The 21,704-nt window shown below is 36.3% G+C and overlaps 1 protein-coding gene across 4 annotated transcripts; it reads left to right on the forward strand.

The window, feature by feature from the left end:
- The first annotated feature begins 566 nt into the window (after positions 1-566).
- Positions 567-21,310, forward strand: LOC108715492 (mucolipin-3). 4 transcript variants are annotated; one of them, XM_018260686.2, is made up of 14 exons: positions 567-757; positions 5,606-5,835; positions 11,510-11,677; positions 12,424-12,577; positions 13,242-13,326; positions 13,903-13,999; positions 14,729-14,828; positions 16,015-16,127; positions 16,225-16,374; positions 17,363-17,464; positions 17,553-17,675; positions 17,763-17,969; positions 19,421-19,554; positions 19,658-21,310. In XM_018260686.2, the coding sequence occupies exons 2-14, from the start codon at positions 5,611-5,613 to the stop codon at positions 19,659-19,661; spliced, it is 1,662 nt and encodes a 553-aa protein (XP_018116175.1). In that variant the 5' UTR covers positions 567-757; positions 5,606-5,610; the 3' UTR covers positions 19,662-21,310. The 4 variants fall into 4 exon arrangements, with proteins under 4 accessions (XP_018116175.1, XP_041417212.1, XP_018116174.1 ...); XM_018260685.2 differs by having other exon boundaries at positions 568-757; positions 5,609-5,835; XM_018260688.2 differs by lacking the exon at positions 567-757 and adding an exon at positions 9,165-9,313 and having other exon boundaries at positions 5,756-5,835.
- The last annotated feature ends 394 nt before the right edge of the window (positions 21,311-21,704 follow it).

The following is a 21,704-nucleotide window of genomic DNA, read 5'->3' on the forward strand; positions in this document are numbered from 1 at the left end:
TGAGCACTTCTCCAGCAATTGTACACAGAAACATTTCTCTTTTCATCAACTTTACCAAGAAGCTCTGCTCCCCATTTCTTAAGTAACAAATAAATACAGTTTATCAGCAAAGGTGTAAATAAAGATTGTGTGAGGACAGTGAGCTTTCAGTCACAGGCACTTGAAGGTGTTATAAATTCAGGTAAGGTATGCAGGGAAGAGTTTCTGAAGGCTGTGGAAGTAATATGAGTGGATGAGTGGGAGCTTGATTTGGGAGATTATTTTGGCTAGTGTTTGGCAGCATCCGAGAAAACACTTTTAAGATTAGACAAATGGAAAACCAAACCCTGAGCTAAGAAAGGCCTGCTGGAGCCGGGCGAGGCAGTTACAAAATAACAAAGTCCCTCGTAACACATTGTGACTGGATCATATCGTTCTGCCGACCTAAAAAGCGTCAATGTGATCGAATGGTTGCTATGCGCAACGCAAAACGCCACAAGCAGCCAATAACTACTCCGTAATTATACCTCTCCCGACTGGCCCAGAGCTTGACTGACATATCCAAGGACCAATCGTAGCTCAGACGGCTTTCGTGGGTTGCTGTCGCTTTTGTAGTTGCCGCTAGGTCGGCAGAAGGACCATTAGTCAGGTCACGTGACCGCTGTGCCGATAGTAGCGATGCGCCGCATTCAGATCCCAGGGCAGAGAGGAAAATCTGGACAAAACAAAGGACGTTATCTTTGCTGCTTTGTGGACTGAGACGCTGCTATAGCAGTAGGTAAGTGACCAGGGGGCGGGGGCTATATTGCTTTGGTGGCTTTAGAACAAATACATAGGTGCAGTGCAGGGTTAGTCACGTGGTGGAAGAGCGAGCTGTCAGGCGCGCAGCTGGGTAAAAGCAAACGGAGCAGTAGCGTCAGAATGGTTAGTATTGCGCAGTGTATACATATGATTCATAGCCTTCTTGTCTCAGGGCTGCCGTTCTGCAGCTGTTCACGGATAACACGAATATATTTTCATTTGCTACGTGCTTGTACAGAGCCATGACAGCTGAACGCTCACCTATCTCATATACAGTGTATGTATGTTTGTATGTATGTATGTGTTCTTTGTCACATGCCCGGTGGATGTGTAGCCTTTGGAGAAAGAACTCCCCCCTCAAGTCATTGATTGGTTACTGCCTGGTAACCAATCAGTGGAAACCAAGATTATTGTGTTATGTTAGACATCCAGTCTAAGTCATCCAGACTTTATACATTACATTTTTGGCTAACAAACTATATTGAAAACATTTTTTATTTTGCACAGCCTATCTGTTTACCCATCTATTTTATCTATTTACCCCAGGGAGTCAATATTTGTTTTATTTAATACATGCTTGGGGGGGGGGGGGTTGCAGCTTTTGCCTAGAAGATGTATTCATGCTTACTTTTAAAATAACCAGGTCTGATAGAAATTTTGTTTTGCTGCATGCAGGGTGTTGGTGTTGTTATTTTGTTAGCTTTTGCTTATGCTGGAGTTGGTTATTTGAGTTAGCCCTGAAACATCTGCTAGAAAAGGGAGCCCCTCCTTAGACCTACCTGTCAATTAAAATCTAAACCAGGTCTCTGCATGAAAAGAGAATGAGTGACAGGTTGCTGATAGTGAGACACTACTTTCTTACTGTTACTTTCATAAAAAGTACAGCAATCTTAATTGATTATATTTACAAAGTGTCTTATTTCAGTGAGATAAAGCTTATATTACATTTAAGATGTCCGGTCCATATTTGTAGTCTGGAAAGTATATGGAGTGTCCTATAACCCCTTCTTTCCTAGACAATGGAGGACATTAGTGCCATAGAAAGATCAGATGCTGGTTTTGACAGTTTAAACTAATCTTTTACCATACTATAATATTTAAATGTTTACCTGGTCATTTTAAAAACTGGAGAGGGTGACCCAAAAATGGTTCCATGTGCTGTTTAGATTGGATCTCCATGACCCCCCTAAAATTTGTGAAATGGCTTTCTACAGTACAGCATTAGTAATTAAAGCCAACTTTTTGGCCGCTTAGCTGTTTTTATGTACTTAATATTAATGTGTGTCTCCCAAGAAGACACAAAATAAAAAGGTAATAATACAGAACACCCAGCTGGAATAAAATGCATTTAGTTTTGCCTTCCCGACTGCCATTTTTCAGCCTCTTCAATAATGTCAACGGACCTGGGGGGATCCCTTTCTTTTAGTCCTGGATCCCTTTTAAAGGGGTTGTTCACCTCCCAACCACTTATTTTAGTTGAGTTGTTTTCAGATAGTTCACCATAAACAAAGACTTTTTTTTTATAAAATTGGTTTCCTTTTTTATTTTTTTATCATCTTCCCAAAATGTAAGTTTAAAGTTAATGTTGCTGCCTCTAGTGTTTCAGTCTGGCAGCTCAGTAATCCTACCATTCTGAATTGTTACAATTTGCTACATTTAATTACATTTGTTACAATTAGTTGATACATTTTATAGCAGCATCTTTGAATATTAGAATCTAGTGTATCAATTCTAACTGATGCCTTAGATAAAACTAATGGATTCTGCTCTGCAGGGCTGAAAATTACAAATGTATCAACTAAATGTATCAATTTAGAGCAGTTAACGAGTCGCCGACCCCCCTCCCCTAAGCTACTTTAGAAGGTGAAAAATGAAACTTTACATTTTAATATTAGAAATACAGTCACAAATAGAAAATGGATAGAAATTGGAAAAATGCTTTATTTCCAGTGAACAATCTGAAAACAACTGAACTGAAAAAAGTGTTTGAAGGTGAACAACCCCTTTACTATGTATGGGCTGATATAGTCTACAAAAGGGCAATAGACAGCTGATGTTACAAGGCCCAGAAGGGAGTGCAGTAGATTATTGCGTAGCACTGTCTGATGGTGTGACCAAAAAATGAAAGTGTTTTAAAGAAAAGACAATGTAATATACTGGTGCCCTGCACTGGCAAAACCAGAGAAACAACTATAGTTTATATTAAAAAGCTTCTGTGTAGCTATGAGTGCTGAAGAATCACATTGTATGCTACAGCACTCATCTGTTATCTGCTGTGTATCCTGTGCCCTTTCTCCTTTTTCCGCTTTGAGTGGCTGCCCCCATGGCTACACAGCAGCTTGTATATCTAAACTATAATTGTGTTTCTGAAGCAAACACACCAGTTTTACCAGTGCAGCACAACAGTACATTATATTGTTATTACTATAGGACACTTTTTTTTGGTGTTACTGTTCCTTTAATGTATACTCATGTCTGCAATAAATAATCTAGATATAGATAAGACGGATACAGCAATGTTTTCTAGGGATGCACTGAATCCACTGTTTAGGATTTGGCCGAACCCCCGAATCCATCATGAAAGATTCAGCCGAATACCGAACCAAATCCAAACCCTAATTTGCATATGCAAATTAGGGGTGGGAAGGGGAAAAATGTTTTACTTCCTTGTTTTCTGACACAAAGTCACGTGATTTCTCTCCCCACCCCTAATTTGCATATGCAAATTAGGGTTCGAGTTCGGCCTGGCAGAAGGATTTGGCCGAATCCTGTTGGAAAAGGCCGAATACTGGCCGAATCCCGAACCGAATTCTGGATTCGGTGCATCCCTAATGTTTTCCTGTGACAACAGCTACCCTGAACAACTGCTGAACCTAAATAGGGGGCTTTAATTAAAAGTTTGAAAACGTCTGAGAGAGAACTTTTTCAACTTTAAGTAAGCGCATTTTCCCAAAAATACTATACATGGCTAAAAACAAATTATTGTTTTCTGAGAGCTTGTAGGTTTGGTTTTACTAAAATATTCTATCCAAACAAGAGGGTTCTGTGGATTTGCAGCATGTGAAAAAAGCCATGGGTTTTCAGTTATTAAAGGAACAGTAACACCAAAAAAATGAAAGTGTTTTAAAGTAATGAAAATATTGTGTACTGTCTAACTATCTGTTGTGTAACCTGAGCCTTTTCTCCTTTGAATGGCTGCCCCCATTGCTACACATAAGCTCATTTATATAAACGATAGTAGTGTTTCTAAAGCAAAATACACCAGGTTTACCGGTGTAGGGCAACACTGCATTATATTTTTATTACTTCAAAACACTTTAATTTTTTGATGTTACTGTTCCTTTAAAGGCTGCATCATAACACATCCTCAGTTTTCCCAAATAAATGAATGTTTAATCGCCAACTAATATTGTGAAATATATAAAAGTAAATACACTTTCTATGAGGGTTACCTTTCACATGCTTTGCTGTTATTTTTTTTGGTCCCGTTTTGTAATAGGTTTCTAGCAACAGGAGTTTTTCGTCATCGGAAGTTCTCAAGGACAAATGAATAGTTTCCAAAAGGCTATACGGTATAATGGGTTAATGTTCCATCCAGGGTTATCAGTGTGCAGTGCTTGGAACATTTAATCTCCAAAAGTACAATGCCTTTCTGTTGTTTCATCTACCATGTTATTTATAGCATAATCATCGCAGGTTCATCATAATCACTGGAGCTATTGTTCATCCCACAGGAAATTGTTAGTAGTAAACTTTTATTATTAAAGACGATTTTGAAGCAAAAATAACTCTGTGCAAGTTGAAAAAAGGAGCAAAAATGTTAAGATAGAGCTGTTTATCTTTTAGATGGTAAATGGGAGAAACTGTTTAAAGACTATATTTATCACTGACGTCATGCTTTATTGTTAAGTTTAGCAGATAAAAAATTTACACTTAAGTGGCAAAGAAATCACATGTAACGTTGGAGAGAAAACACTTGTGCTTTTCAATCTACATTTGTCATATATTTCGGATATCATGTTCCTGTTGGCTCAGGTGACTCGTAGCCATCTGAACAGTTTGATGGAATCCCCTGTGATTTGGTACATTGACCTAACTGCAGGATTATCTCATGTATGCAGTTTAGTGTGGTTTGCCTAACCATGTGCTTAGCCATGGATGATAATGCACAACCAAATATTACAGAACCAATATTGTCTTGCAAGTACCACCATTTAACGAAATATTTTCCTGTAAAAAAATTTGTCATTATATCTAATTTCATTTTTAGTCAATTTAAGGTAGGGTGATCCAAATTATGGAAAGATCCCTTATCTGAAAACCCCCAGGTCCTGAGCAGTCTGGACAACAGTTTCATACCAGTACTATCCAAGATAAATCTACAAAATGTATTCATAAGCAATTTCTTTGAAAACCCCCACAGAGCCCTATGAGTGTATTGCTTTCTGCAATCTGCTGAAAGAAAAAAGTTTCGAAATACACCAGTTGGCATATGTATAAAGAAACAAATCATTTGCACAATATCACCTCCCCCTTATACTTCTCCTCAAAAGAATGTTTGTCAATCAATAAGGCAAACACAAAGTGAGAAAATCACAGAGCACAGACATATGTTCTGCTTTATTTGACTTTTTAGATAATCTACAAATTGGGCAGTAAATATTGCTGAGTAAGGTAAATGGTGCATTAGAGTTATTGCAATTACTTTGTGTATATAAGGTTTGGGTTAATCTGCAGGTAGTTTAGGGTCCTAGGGACCTTCATGCCCCTGAATAATATCAGTAATGCAGCATTACATTTGGTAGACATAATATTTTCTCGCCAGCAGCCATGGAAAGCCCAGAGATAATAAATACATGCAACTCTTTCGATGGACATGACAGTATCTACTGCTGCAAGCAGTGTCCCATGACTGATGTTCTACTCATGGAAGACCAGCTACGAAGAAAACTTAAATTCTTTTTCATGAACCCCTGTGAGAAATTCCGTGCCCGTGGAAGAAAGCCTTGGAAGCTCTGTATTCAAATTTTAAAAATTGCAGTTGTGACGGTCCAAGTAAGTTCTTAACTATGTCTTGAGTTTATGTTGTTTCTTTCAAAGAAATCTGTATTAATGCCAGAAACTTGCAAGTAAAAGGGTAACTTCCACACAACCCAACTGCTCATAATATTGTGTTTTAAAACAGGTGACTATATTCATTTCTATCTATAACTGAGTTAGCAGTCTTGCCTGTATAAATGTATCAGTGTTTTGGTTGGTATTATTAGTGGATTCTGCTGGATTTGCTTTCCTGGAGATCTTGCAATGGATGCAGATTTGCTGTGTCTTACTTGCTACACAATGTATGTTGCTGTAATGGAAAAGTAGGGAAAATTTTAGTTTCCATTTCAAACAAGGATTTGAAACATGGATAGTTTCCAGTTGAAACAAGTACATTTTTTTGAATGGCTTACTGAGCAAAGCAAGAGTACACCTATATGATATATAGTTATATAGTTATATTTACTCATACTGTATATAAATTAACAAGAATCTCTGGACAGAATAGCCATTTTAAACATATGGCTGATATATATCATCTGGTATTCATTTACCAAGTTGTAATGATAGTTATTCAGAAAAATAACAAATCTATTTATCTATATATATTTGCAATTTTGTTGGAAAATTCACCTGAAATTTGTTGATTGTAATCTATAATACAAGGCAACGCAAGTGAACGTCCCTGATTGACAGTTACTGAGAAGATGTATTCACTTTAAAGGGAATGGCAACCTAAAAATAATGTTTTGCTTTATAAAATAAAACCTCTTTCTAAGCAGCTTTCATTACAATTACAATTTTTCTATGATTTTTAAGTTATTTGTATATGTATTGCTATTAAAAGCAGAGTTTGTCTGTCCCTTTCTATTCTCAGCCCCATGTGGCTCAGTCTGTTGTTACAATGTAAGACAAGGCAGCTGATTATCAGACCTGTCTTTGCTGGGGAACTAAAACTTTTGCAACATTGTTGCGAAGTAACAACAGGAGTTAAGCAAATGCCACTTTCAATAACTTTTTTTTAAATAACTTTAAAAGCACTGAATTTTTTTTATAAATGTGTATTGGAAAATTGCTTAGAATTATGTTCTCCTTTCCAGAGTGATAACAAATACCACATGTCATGGATCACCTTCTGAAAGGCAACTGGGATAGGGAAGGCTCTGTGTAACACAAGCCTTTTGCAAATTGCTTGTCCCCAAGAAGAGTTTAATTTGTCTTTGGTAATAACATGTGATTAGTGTGAGTCTGTGGCATTATTAATCTGTCCTGGTAGCTGCCAAACATAACCAGAATGACATTGTTGTGTTCCCTGCTTTCTGCATTGTTACTTATTTTCTGTGTCCAGTTGACTTCATGTGACTAGCCTGAGATACATTAGAAAACCCAACAATGAGCCTTTGTTGGGTTAGCCAGTCTGAAATTTTAGATTTTAATCAGGCAGGCCGTGAAACCCAAACTGGAAGCACATGACAAGTAAAAGGAAAGCTACAGCTCTCTTTTTTGACTCCTGTTACAGAAACAGTGCATGTAAAGGATAGTGAGTGGTCAGTCTCACAGATAACATTTGCTTTTCGTAATGGAGCTGTTCACCTTGAAATGCACTTTGCATATGATATAGATAAAGATATTATTTTTGTAAATGGGTCTTAGTTTTTAGTATTGGCCTTTTTTAAATTGAAGGGGGAGTTCCCCTTTAGATTTACTTTTGGCATGATATGGAGAATGATATTCTGAAATGGTTTGCAGTTGGCCTTATTTTAAATTTTTTTGTGTGTGTTTCATAATTTAGCTTTTTGTCCAGTAGTCTTAGCAGCTATCTAGTTGCCAGGGTCCAGTATACCCTAGCAACCAGTGCATTAGATGAGAGACTGAGGGATAATTAGAAAATGGCCTGAATAGAAAGATAAATAAAGTTATACAGTAGCCTCGCAGAGAAGTCATTTTTTTGTTGTTTGGGTCAGTGATCCCTTTTTGAAAACTGGAAGGTATCAGAAGAGGAAGGCAAAAATATAAAAACTATAAAAAAAATCTACTGAAATGTTGCAAAGAATAGGACATTCTATAAAGTAAGTTAAAGGCGAACTACCACTTTTTTTGCTCTGTAGCTGTCTAGGTTAGAATTTCAAGTTTGATGCAGTATACTTGTTAGGGTCTCCAATACCAGAAGCCTTGCAGTGGGTTCAATTTCTAATGAAAGGACAATAATAAGGAGAAGGTTTGACTAGAAAATAATTGATAAATAAATAATATTTTATTTATAGAAGGAATCTGCTTTATGATTGCCAGGGACAGATATTCTTTTGACCAGAAAATGATTTTTATACTCAGAGAGAGATAGAAAAGAATAGAAAGGCAAATTAAGTGAATACATAAAAAGGCAAAGCAATTGCATGTTGTCTCACTATGTTGCTGCCTACATCTTACTAAGTTAATGTAGATGGCAATTTAATGTTTTTTTTTAAGCTCTAATAATAATTTATGTAAACAATTAACTGCAGCAGTATGTTTTTGAGCTATTCTATTATGTAGGGCAGTATGACTATTACATATATTAAATTACATAATTTTGAATACATGGCCCAGCAGTTTAAATTTATTTTTAAATTTGTACTATTTTTTACATTTACAATAAAATCCCTTGCATAACTGGTGGTATTACAGAGTTGTGTGCAAAAGATTTCATGTGACATGCATGATGTTTATCCTTTCTACTTTCCTTAGCTTTTTAATTAAGACTGAATGGACAGAATGTTTACTGATGTTTATTTCCTCTGTTAGTTAATGATATGGTCTCTTTATACTTTGAAAAAATGCCTTTCTTTGTCTAATGTTGTTGACCTATAATCAGTGCAGACTTTAGCTATGACAACTCAGAAAGCTAAACAAAGCAAAGGGATTGCTGCAGCAAATTACGTTTAGTGGGGCTGAATAAACTTTCTCATATAGTTTATTCCATATCAAATATCAGTGTCTTCTCTACAGCAGAAATCAAAACTTGCCCTCCTAGAAAAAAAGGTCTAATTTTTTTTAATTAGCTGATGCTGCATATTTGTGTATGAGTGGACCTGAAGAGAAATGTAAGTAATTTCACTTATTAAATTTAAAATCCAACCTCACAATGAATCCAGCCCAGAGAGAGCCCAAAGAGAGAGAGAGAGACACAATAAAAAAAGGCAAGTCATTCAAAAACAAAAAAAAAGCAACATTTTGAGGCTTTAAGTTTTGGCAACATTTTATGCAGAAGCATACTTTTGTTAATGCTATGAACTTTTTTAAAAATTTTTTTTAAATAACGCTGTTCAATTTTTTAGACAAGCTATATAGTGCTGTTTTATTTTTAGGGATGCACTAAATCCAGGATTTTTTTCTGGATTCAACCAGGATTCAGCCTTTCTCAGCAGAATACTGTTTCCGCCAAATCCAATTGCCTGCCAAACCGAATCCTAAAAATCATGCGACTTTTCTTCACACAAACTGAATGAAGTAAAAAGTAAGTAGATATATTTTTAACCAAGTTCTTAGGCCAAATCCAATTGCCTGCTGAACCGAATCCTAAAAATTATGCAACTTTTCTTCACACAAACTGAAGTAAAAATATTTTTAACGAAGTGCTTCGCACACAGTTCTCTTTCACCCCTTATTTTCCTAATCTGCATATAGAGGTTCGGATTCAGTTTGATACTTTGTGAAGTATTCATTATTGAGCCGAATCCTAAAATATTGGTTTCAGTGCATCCCTAATTGTTTTCTGTCACATTTTTTTCTTTTATGGTTAGAGTTCTTGTTGCATTTAAATGAAGGCAATGGGACAGTCAGGTCTGTAAGCCACTTTGGGTTGGGGTTGAGGAGGCCTTCTATAGGTATGTTTTACATGTGTACTCAGCCTACAAGTGGATTGCCCCCCCCAGCCCAGAATGACTGACATTTTTAACTCACAAGTAAAACATGAAATACATTAAAGGAGAACTAAACCCCCCTCCCAATAAGAAAAGCTCCTACCAGGTAGTCCCCCTCCCATAGTTTGTTCCCCTGAAATTGCCCCTAATAGTTTGCTCACGTATCGGTGCAGGATAAGTGCAGCAGAGCTCATGGGCGCACCAACTGGATCTCCAGTCTACTCCTATAAGTGTGCGCCTTATTTGCGCATGTGTACTGTAGTTGGAGCAGTCTTCCGGGTCGTAGCAACTGTGCATGCACCAAAAGTGCTGGAAATTGCGGAGGGGAAGGAAGAGAATCCGAAGAAAACTGGAGGTCTGGAAGATGGCGTCTATGAGCTCCAATGCGCCTACTCCGAACCAATACGTGAGCAAACTCTTCGTGGCACTTTCAGGGGGTAACGAACTATGCAGTAGGCAGAGCAGGGAGGATTGGGACTACCTAGGGTAGTAGGTAGGTGTTTTTCTTATTGGGGGGATATTTCTCCTTTAAATGGCAACTAAAGTCTGAAATAGAATAATGTTTGAAATGCTGTATTTTGTATACTTAATATAAATATGAACTTACTGCACTACTGCGCCCAATTAAACAAATGATATATGCTTTTAAATTTGGTGCAGGCGCTGTCATCTTGTAACTTTATTAAGCGTCTTTGCAATACCAAGACTACGCACATGCTTAGCGTGGTCTGGGCTTCAGTTGGGAGCTTAAGTTTAGGGATCCTCACAATTATCAAAACAGCACAGGTCAAATAATATCTGCTACAAACCGATACAGCAAGACTGATTAATAATCAGAATATACAGACTGTACTGGGTCTGTGGATACAAATCTACACAGTTGTTACAGAGGAAACAAACAAAGCTGCTTGAGTTCTGGGAAGTAAGGTGGGGGGGGCTCCCCCTGCCACCCCTGCCATTTGAAAGTATGATCGTTTCCCTGCACAGCAGTTAGGGACTGTCTGAAGTTTCCTAACTGCAGCTGTCAGAGCAAGTAAAACGAAGGGTGAATTTCACTGCATACAGTCAGGTTTCTTACAAAAACGTTACACATTTTTTAATTAAAGTATATTGGAAATAGGTTTCTTTTTCATTAAAGAAAGTAAAAATGGGATTTTATTTTTTTGCCTTTACATCCCCTTTAAGTGGGTGTATTTATTAACATTGGAGACAAACAGCACTGATGATGTAGCCCATAGCAACCAATCAGCCATTAGATTTGAACAGTCCCGAGTCCCTACAAAAGTTCTAATTGATTCCTATGGGCAACATCATATGTTTCTGGAATTTCTAATTGTTCAAGATAAGGCATACTTGTTTTGGTTCCTTTTGTTCGGTGACCTCACACACACTGTGATGGTATGCACCAGCTGAAAAGACTTAACTAATGTATGCCATCTTGTGAGCTAGCATAATAACTGCTCCAAATGAAAAGCAGAAGATTCGCACATTGGAGTGATCAAAAATGACTCAAATGCCATACCATCTCCTTTTACATGTAGCAAGATTTTTAAAAGGGGCATTATCGTTTTAATTTAATGTCTAGAATGTTTTAGTAGATTGAAAATATCGGGATCCAAATTACAGAAATACCCCTTATCTGTAAAATCCCAGGTCCCGAACATTCTGGATAACAGGCCCCACACCTGTACTGTGCATGTCTAGAATACAAATGAAACTAAAATGTCTTGGTATGCATACTTTACTGAATAATGGCATAATATAATGTAATGTTAACCTTTCCTTTTCAGTTAGTTTTATTTGGACTCAGTAATGAAATGGTAGTCACCTTTAAAGAAGAGAACACTGTGGCTTTTAAGCATCTGTTTCTAAAAGGATATAAGGACAGACATGATGACACATATGCTATCTACAGTCAAGAAGATGTTCATGCTCATATAAACTTTACAATTAAAAGGGTAAGAAAGTAAAATCCAATTGCAGTTACTTAGAATGTTCATGCCACTTTTGAATAAAAAAAAGGGGACCCGTCACCCAAAAAATTATTCAAAATTTTATCACATTAGTCAAGCAAAATTAACTTTAATTACACTATATAAATTATTTGAATCTTGTATTGTAAATGATAGCAAGCAGGCAGCAGCCATTTTGTGGACACTGTTTTTAAGGAAAACCTTGCATCATCTCAGAATCTTGTTTGTGCAGCAGAATGGGGGACCTGATGTCCATCCCCATGCCCTGGCTACACAATTAAATGGTAAAGAGAACGGGTGAATGTGTGGAGAGCAGTGACATCTAGAAAGTGCTGAATGGAAAGTGAAAGTAATTGTCTGCCCCGCCTCTATGCCCAGGGCATAGAGGAGGGGCAGACAATATTCTGGGCATAGAGGAGGGGCAGACAATATTTGATTGACAGCTGAGATTTATAAATGAGTTTACAACAGCTATGAATGCTTTAATAAAAAATAAAAATTGGATTTCATGTTTAATTTGAAAAGGACTTTTATTATACAGATTTTTGTGTCTGGGTGACAGGTCCACTTTATGTGGGGTATCTTTAAATAAACTTTTGACTGACTTTTGATTAACTGGTCTTTTACAGGCCTGCCTTATCTGCTATAAGATCTCCCATCATTCCCTAAAATGAAGTATAGTATTATGTTGGTGGTAAGAAAAAAATGTTCTTTTTTTTCTATGTCCATAGTACCTGGAGCTACAAAACATATCTGTTGGAAATCATGCATATGATAGTAATGGCAAAGGTCAAACTGGGATGTCATTATGCCAACATTTCTATAAACAAGGAATTATCTTTCCTGGAAATGAGACATTTGAAATTGACCCGCAAATTGAGACTGGTAACATACTTTTAGATTTAACATACTTTTCATAAGCCATGACTAAAAGGAAACTGGCTTAATTAATTAAATGAAGCTAAGATAATTTATTAATTTTAAAGGAGATGCTAATATATAACACTTTTTATATGGATTTATATTTGTAAAAATACTGTATAAGTTCACACATGTACAGTAAAGGCATGAGGCAAAACAATTTAATAATTTATATGGTAAGCAAAAGGTAAAATTTAAGATAAAGAAACTGACAGGAGTTTGTCAGATTTTATTAAACTGGAAACTGCTCAATCCCACTAAAACACACGTAATTATCCATCATGCTCTTGACCTATAGTTAAAGGAGAACAAAAGTCTAAAAATTAATATGCCTGCAAATACCATAGTTTACAAACTAAGCTAACAGCAGCAGCTGAAAGGTCCAGCTTCTCGATAATAGTAATGCCCTGTGGTGCCAAGTGCCACATACTGTCTTTGTACAAGTCGAATTATAAAGAACTGAAACAAGAGGCTAAAGTGCAAGCCATACTTAGAATGTAACCAAAATCCAATAATGCTGTAGTGCTTCTATATATAGGTAAAATACGTTATAATTGTTTTCTGTAGATTCCACTAATGTTATTTATGTCCTCACATGTTGAATTAGAACTTCTGATTTCTGTTTTAGAATGTTTCCATATTGATCCATCCACTCTGTGTTCTAATGACACACCTGCTGAAGCCTGGTTTAATATGACACTAGATTTCTATAGGTAAGCCTTCTACTTGAACTACGTCACTTCTGTTTAAATGTAAATATTTAAACATGTAGTCCATTTGTGTGTACTTTAAAGTGGTTCTTGCCAGGAAGTGTCTAGATTTTTCTGCCTACCCTCCACAAGAAATTGAGTTTTGGGGAGGACACGTATAGTTTTACCCAACGTGTCTGTGTCTGATACTATTATTTTACTGCATGGATTGTATGTGGAATTAAGGATTCTCTATCTTTTGATGTAATCCTACTTCTTTTTATAACTGCATCCCATATCTTTCTTCTCTTTTTGTTGATACTTCCCTTTTGTTTTTTCTCCCCAGACCTCTCCCCTGCAATTCTTCCCCTTCTGCTTCACTTTTTCTAACTTTGATTTTTTTTTCCTCCACTGTTCACATTTCTTTTAACCTCACTTATTCCCTCCATTAACCAATTATTGGCTGTTCCCTTTGCACCATTTCCCTTCAGCTGTTTCCCCAAAACACAACCTTATATGAGGTCATTCATACTGAAGTTTAACTTTTATTCGCTTAAAAAACTAAATAGAATGGCTAAAACATGCAAAATATCTTTTTAGACTTGTTTCAGTAGAAATTACATTTAAGCTGAAAGCAATTAATCTTCAAACCATTCGCCATCATGAACTTCCAGACTGCTATGACTTCATGGTTACAGTAAGTACCTTTATCCTGTTCCCATAATCAAAATACAGTTATCTATGTAATCAGAAGAAATTACAAAGATAATCTTGAGCTTTTGGTTTACTTGAGCATAGAATGGAGCAGCCATGCGTTTCCAAGCCATTATGCTGCATTCTATTTTAAGCATGCAATGGGGTTCTTTAGAGTTTGAACTTGGCTGAAATATTTTAATTACCTATACTTTTGTAGTCCAGTAGTCTAAGAGAGAACATTACCCTAATTAACTTATGTCTGGACAGGTAAAGTTTGTCTATTTTAATGCATTAGAAAGCTTAGTAGAACAAAATACAGTAACTATAAGTATAATTATTTTAATTAACTTTCCCTGTAAGTTTCTTGTGAGACTTCTGTTCCTGAATCTTCTCACATGTACCTTCGGTCTTTTAGTAATACAGTAGTTCTGTATGCAATGATGCAACATCATTTCTAGCTCTTACAGCCAGTAGTGCCTCTCAGTTTTTTTTCAATCAGTTATATCTACTAAAATGCTGTTCATTTTGAAGGACTAGAGAGTTAAACAACTGTCTGCTGTAGTGTGCAGATACACTGTTTACAATTTGACTTTCTCTCTGAACCATGGCTGAATGGATACTGTAGAAGATGGCAGCTGTTATTTATTGTATTATTTGTGCATATGATTAAGTTAATGTAGTACTTGGCTTATAGCTTCTATATCAGACAACTTTTTTCTAATTGTATTAGATAACATTTGATAATAAAGCGCACAGCGGAAGGATAAAAATAACCTTGGATAATGATGTATTAATCCAAGAATGCAGAGACTGGCATGTATCTGGATCTAGTAAGTATACATTTTCTTCTGTAAAGAATTTTACGTTTGAGATTTTGTTTCTGATATCTAAAATCTGTTAAAGTGCTGGGTGCTGTATTTCAACAGTATATGGAAAAACCAAAGGGTGATGACCACTGTGTAAGTGTAAGTTTTATTTTATATAACAAAAATGAAAGTGATGATTTGGAATTATTTCCAAATGGCAGTCAAGATTGCTCCCTCTTCGTTACATCCAACTTTTACCTGTTATCTCTGTCTGCCTAGCATGATATGAAAAGTGGCTAAGTCTCTGTGTTAGTGGTACTCTGTGCAAAGCATATCATGCTAGGCAGACACAGATAACAGATAAAAGGTGGATGTAGAAAAGAGGGAGCAATTTTAATCCTGACTGCCATTTTTAGGTGAAGTTTTGAGCATAGTAGCCACCAAAATTAATTCCAATTACTTTGGAAATCGCTACAGACGTGTTTTTTTAATTTTTCATCCTTAAAAGGGAACTATCATGAAAATTACAATTAATATGTACTTCAACATACTGAAATAAGAAACTTTCTAAATACAAACAATTACAAATTCTGTACCATTTGTGAACTTATTAAGTTACTCTTCACTCTCCCCCTCTAAGCAACCTGTCTCTCTTCATTCTGTCTTCATTCAGGAATTGGGTGTCAGATGAATGATCCAGTATATCTTATAGGGGGGCTCCTATTGCCTAGAAGATGTATTAGAGCTCACTCTATTAAAATCACCAAAAATCCTGTCTTTCTACATGCAAATTTTTTGCAAAAGGCAGTTATTTTGTTAGATTTTGTTTGATCTGCTAGGAAAGGAATCCCTCCATAAGATATATTGGATCATTCATCTAACACCCAACTGCTGCAAGAAGACAGAATGAAGAGAAACAGATGCTGATAGAGGAATAGTGAATATAAACTTGATTATTTCAGAAATGATGCAGAATTTTAAATTGATTGTATTTAGAAAGTTTTTTATTTTCATATGAGGAAGCTTATATTACTCTTTAATTGTACAGAAGGCAGCAAGGCAAGTCAGTGCGCCAGAGCATGTTGCATCTTGAGATGCTTATAGTTATAGTTTCCTTTTGTTAAATATATGCATGTAATACAACTATAGTATAATAATAACTGGATAGCAATATTTTGGCAACTAATTGGATTATTTTCTTTTTTTGTAGTTCAAAAAAATACCCATTATATGATGATTTTTGATGCTGCTGTTATTTTGGTCTGCTTATCTTCTATAACGCTGTGCATTCGATCTGTGGTAAAAGGGATTCAACTACAAAGAGTAAGTCTTGAATATGTCATTTTTTTAATCTTCTATATATTATGCATTATAACATCTGTTATAATCTAACATCTGCAACACTGTTTTTCTTTTAAAGGAATATGTAAACTTTGTCGAGCATCATTTTACAAGGACTGTGTCCTCAGCTGATCGCATGGAATTTGTCAATGGCTGGTACATTATGATAATCATCAGTGATGTTTCGTCAATTATTGGCTCAGTCTTGAAGATGGAGATCCAAGCAAAGGTGAGGTGACAATAATCAAGTGTCAGAGTGAATGAGGAAATTAAGTGAACCAGTGGAGCACATTTAGTAAGTTAGCACATCATGAAGTAATGCTAAACAACGGGATGCCATGTTTTAATCCTGGCTATGTTAGTTAACAGTCGGCCAGCATAGGCCCAGGTTTAATGACTAAAGTGGCAAAGTTCTTCGCACTCCCAAACATGGCCCATAAATAATTTCTGCTCTCAAACAGGTAGCAGAGGGTCCTAAATCTTTCCACATGTTCCTATAGCTCATTACCTTGCAGTATTAGCCTGGGGGAGTACTCTCCAGCACATAACTCCAAGCTCAACCACGTAACGTCTTTCCCTTGTTGTTGCTGTATGCACCCACTACAAACCTAGCTCAGCAGCAGTGATGGATCTGGAATCAGTGAAAGTATAAATATGTAATGCTGAACTATCCTTGTATCATATGCAGTGCTCCTGCTTAAAGTTAAGGTGCACTTGACTGTGTGGTTTGCTGTATATGTCTTGCATTACCTAGTGCATTATTTTTAGGTACAAATTCTACACATTTTTAGATTAAAAAAAAACCGGTGTTCAGGATCTAGCAGATACTTATTTATCATCAGGAAGCAATTGTGAATCAGCAGTCATTGCTTGATTAAATTGTAGTTGATGAGATGCTACATGGACATGAATTTATTCTAAGATCTATGGGATTTATAGGTTCAGTGCATTTAAACAGGAGCTACATTTGCTCTTTCTACTATGCATTTTCTTACAGCCATGTGCATACAGTATATGTGCTACCATCTGTTGGCTGTGAAATACATCATGCTTTCCTTGCTGAAGTAACTTCTAAAAATGTTTCTCATTATGTGCATTGAGAATCATTTGATATCCAGTTTCTTTACCATGTGCAGAGAAATATATGAGAAATGATTGTGCTCTTTTACTCTTTTATTCCATAAGAGAAAACTGTAATTCTACCATTTTCGTTCCAGAGCTTCACCAGTTATGATGTCTGCAGTATTCTCTTGGGAACATCCACCTTATTAGTGTGGCTTGGAGTTATTCGTTACTTGGGATTTTTTAAAAAATACAATGTAAGATTTTGGTTGCAACATTTTTTAGAGGTAACCTACACAAAAATTAAAAAGTACAAGTGATAACCTGCTTCATAATTTGTTGCAGCTTCTGATCCTGACACTTAGGGCAGCCTTGCCTAATGTGATACGATTCTGCTGTTGTGCAGCTATGATCTACCTGGGCTACTGCTTCTGTGGTTGGATTGTGTTAGGCCCTTACCATGTAAAGGTATTTAACATTTTTCATATAAATTAGTACCTTTCATAAGGATGCTCCTGTTTTCAGGTAACATATTTTATTATCTTTCCTTCCTAGTTTAGATCCCTGAACATGGTTTCGGAATGCCTGTTCTCCCTTATTAATGGAGACGATATGTTTACCACATTTTCAATCATGCAGCAGAAGAGCTACTTGGTTTGGCTGTTTAGTCGCATTTATTTGTATTCATTTATAAGCCTCTTCATATACATGGTTCTAAGTCTCTTCATTGCACTCATAACTGATACATATGATACAATCAAGGTAAGAAAACACTTTTTTTTTTGTACTATAACGCTTACTAGCATATAACTTAGTTTCCAGTCAGAAACACATCTCGAGGCATGTTTAAACTTTTCCAAAGCTTTTCCAAAGCAACTGGTCATAATAGTAGGTATGGCCATTAAGCTGTGATTACAAACTTGTTTGTCCTACCTGCTTGTTTTGATTGGGCCTTTTTCTGGCTAAGAAGAGGCTAAGAAAGGACATTTAAAGTGTCAGAAGGGCTATATTTGGTGCTTAATTATGTTACATAAACACCCAAACATATGTATAAAAATACAGGTATGGGATCCATTATCCGAAAACCTGATATCCAGAAAGTTCCAAATTACGGAAAGGCTGTCTCCCATAGACTTCATTATAATTAAATAATCCAAACTTTTAAAATGATTTCCTCTTTTTCTGTAATAATAAAGCAGTACCTTGTACTTGATCCCAACTAAGATATAGTTAATCCTTATTGGAAGCACAACCAGTCTATTGGGTTTATTTAATGTTTACATGATTTTCTAGTAGACTTAAGTTGTGAAGATCCAAATTACGGAAATACCCATTATCTGGAAAGCCCCAGGTCCTGAGCATTCTGGATAATAGGTCCCATACCTTTATTGGACCTCATAGTTTAAAATCTATTAGAAGTCACATCAGGTTTTCATAGCTTATGGCTAAGTTCCTTTATTTGCTCATAAAAACTCTGGTGTATTTCTTGTTAAATCATTGATGCTTTTTTATTTTGATTCATTTACATTTTTTAATTGCAAAACTTTCTGTGCTGTTGTTACAATGACATGTGCCCATTTTATCCATTTTTCCTCAGAAGGAGAATTACTATAAGACTGTTCTTCCATATTCTGTTACGTACTAGTAGTAATAGTTTAAAAGTGCGATGAATGCATATTTTTAACCACAAAGCAGCACGTCTTCCCAGAGTTACACAGTAATTGCACTGGTCCAAATCAGCAACAGTATTTTATGCTCTTTACCATAGGTATAAATGGCCCTGCAGCCTCCTGGTCAAATCAGGTATATGGTTTAGGTGTTCTTGGCACAAGCATGTGCTGCTCATGTGAGTGCAAGTAACGAACAGTGGTGTTTGCCATTTTAATCATATTCTGTATTTTTGTCTGAACTAAACTTGGTTTCAGTTTTTTTGTCTTTTTATCTGTTTCTCTGATTACTCATGGCCATTTGCTAAGCAAACAATTTGTTTGGGCACACATATGATTGCTGAAGTTGCTTTTTTTAGGGATGTGCAGCCACTGACACCTTACACACTCTGATGCGGGTCATTAGCTGACAGAATTTTCCAAATTGTTGGTCAGAATGATTAGCCAAGAGCTACCTGAGTGATGAGCTTAACAGAATTTGCTCTAGCAACTATTACATGTTAACTGTTAAGTTGAATACGTTATCCAATGTTATACATCTTTTAGAATTACCAGATCGATGGCTTTCCAGAAACTGAACTTCATGCATTTGTATCCGAGTGCAAAGACTTGCCAACCTCTGGTCGATATAGGGAAGAAAATGAGGCCTCCTGTTTGTCTATGCTGTATTGTTGTAATCAGTAAGTAGAGCGATAGAAGTCATTGGTTTTATGAATTCATTGCTCGAATATTTCTATTTGCTCATTGTATTTATATTTATATGTTATCATTTTGTTTTTATAGGTAGAAAAAAGAAGTACTTCATCAATGGCCTTTAAAATCTGCCAGAAGAAAAAGTAATAAACTTGCTAAGGATTGTTTGGTATCCTGCTTATATTAGCCATGGTGTTTCATAGTGTGTACCATGTGCACAGTAGGCATTAGTGCATCTTCTATGTGCACAGTCTCATGAAAAATCCCATGGATGCATGGGTTCACAGGCGTGCAGCACAGTCAATAGCTTAGATCTGCATGCATACAGTATGCCTTTACTTTGTGTGTGTGTGTACCCTATGTATATTGGCCAATACTTCCCAAACAAATAAGACTGCAAGATGACTATGCAGCAGGCACATTCAGAAAGTAAATCATTTTCACCATGCTACAGACAATTAAACATGCCTTTTATATAGATGAGGTTCATGATTATTTTTTATACTGCACTGTTACCATATCTATGAATGTAGATAGAAAATGTTAGCGCTGTACTACAATGTCTGTTTCTTACTTAAATTGTTCTAGTCATAGGATGGAAGCTGTTTGTATAGCAGAAAATGTGACAGCAGCAGTCCTAATTTAAATGTATTGCTAACTGAGCTGTGAACTGCCCAAAGGAGAAGATGTAAAGGGATATTATTGTCATATGCATTAATCTTGTGTAATATTGCATGCACAAATATGTGTGGATTGCTCTTCGAGTCGAGTTAACACTATTTATGTGCAAAATTCTGAGGTCTTAATTTATAGCTTTCCTTTCTTTTGCTTGGATTTTCTTATCTCCTTCACTTTACTGTTTGAACAAAACAAACTGCTGCATTGTGTTATAAGAAAATCAGAGGTTTTCAGACCATTCCTGGAATATAGGTGAGGCCAAAGTTTGACAAACATGTTGAGATCTGCTTGTTTGTCAAGGCCACCAATCAAGCGGACCTCTGTACAATTGGCCACTCCCATACTGGGCCAAATCAGGATGATCATAATCCCAGACAGCACTAATGTAGTTTTCACCCCTCGGGACTTTCAAATCGGAGGACAATGCAGATATCAATGTATGCCTATCTGAGGGCCCCATGCATTAAACTGGCGAGCTGCTCTGGAAGGACAGAGTCTGCATCTTTTTTTTGATTCTGGATCCAAGGAATGCAACAATCCCAGTAGTCGTATAAAACCGCCTTTATTTTCACATATGGCACAGCAAAGTTTCGGACCTTACTGGTCCTTTTTCAAGCTTGTGCTGCAAATTCCTTGGATCCAGAATGCAAAACGTGTAGGTGAACACATGACGGTGCGTGCACCACTTTAAAAGAAAAAGGTAATCACTACAGTGCTGGGCTAACAAAAAACTTTTAGCTTATTTTTGATTCACAGGCATAAGAAGCCGTTTTAGCCAACTATAGTTTCTGAACAAAATTACATAATTGCATGTCCACAATAAAACACACATATGGTTCATTATCAAGAACACATGTAAATATGTATAGCGTGCATCCTAAAATACGACTAATATATTTACTTTTAAGTAGTATTATATAGATCTCTCAGGGTCATAACTTTTTCTATTCATAAATGTGTCTTTTCATGTTAAATATTAAATATAATTCTTGCTGTGACCGGGCGATAGAGTGCGAATGAGCACTAGCACCTATCTCTTTCGCTAGTGAATTGGCGCCTAAATCGGCGATGTCCCTGTGGGCGGTAATGCTGGTGAATTGTCGCCAGCATTTGCCACTTCGCCATTTAGTAAATCTGCCCTTTACTATATATACTGTATTTATGCAGATAATGTTTTTTATTTGCATTACCACCTTTTTTTCCACACTACTTTGTTCTGTAATATTTTCAGCCTACAAAATACAGTGCTACAGGCTGTTGATCCCCAGGCACTTTAATATGTACATTCTATTTCTAGCAAGAGATGTAAACAGGAGGGAAAGTGTTCATTTGCATTAATGTATATTTTGTTTACTGTTGATCTGTACAACCTAAAAATTGGCTTTTTTTAAATTCTTACAATAGTTTTGGTCAGTGGACAAATACCAAAAACCAACCTGAAAAAGCATGTGAATAATAC

Source organism: Xenopus laevis, chromosome 4S, assembly GCF_017654675.1.
Source record: "Xenopus laevis strain J_2021 chromosome 4S, Xenopus_laevis_v10.1, whole genome shotgun sequence".
Classification (NCBI taxonomy): domain Eukaryota; kingdom Metazoa; phylum Chordata; class Amphibia; order Anura; family Pipidae; genus Xenopus; species Xenopus laevis.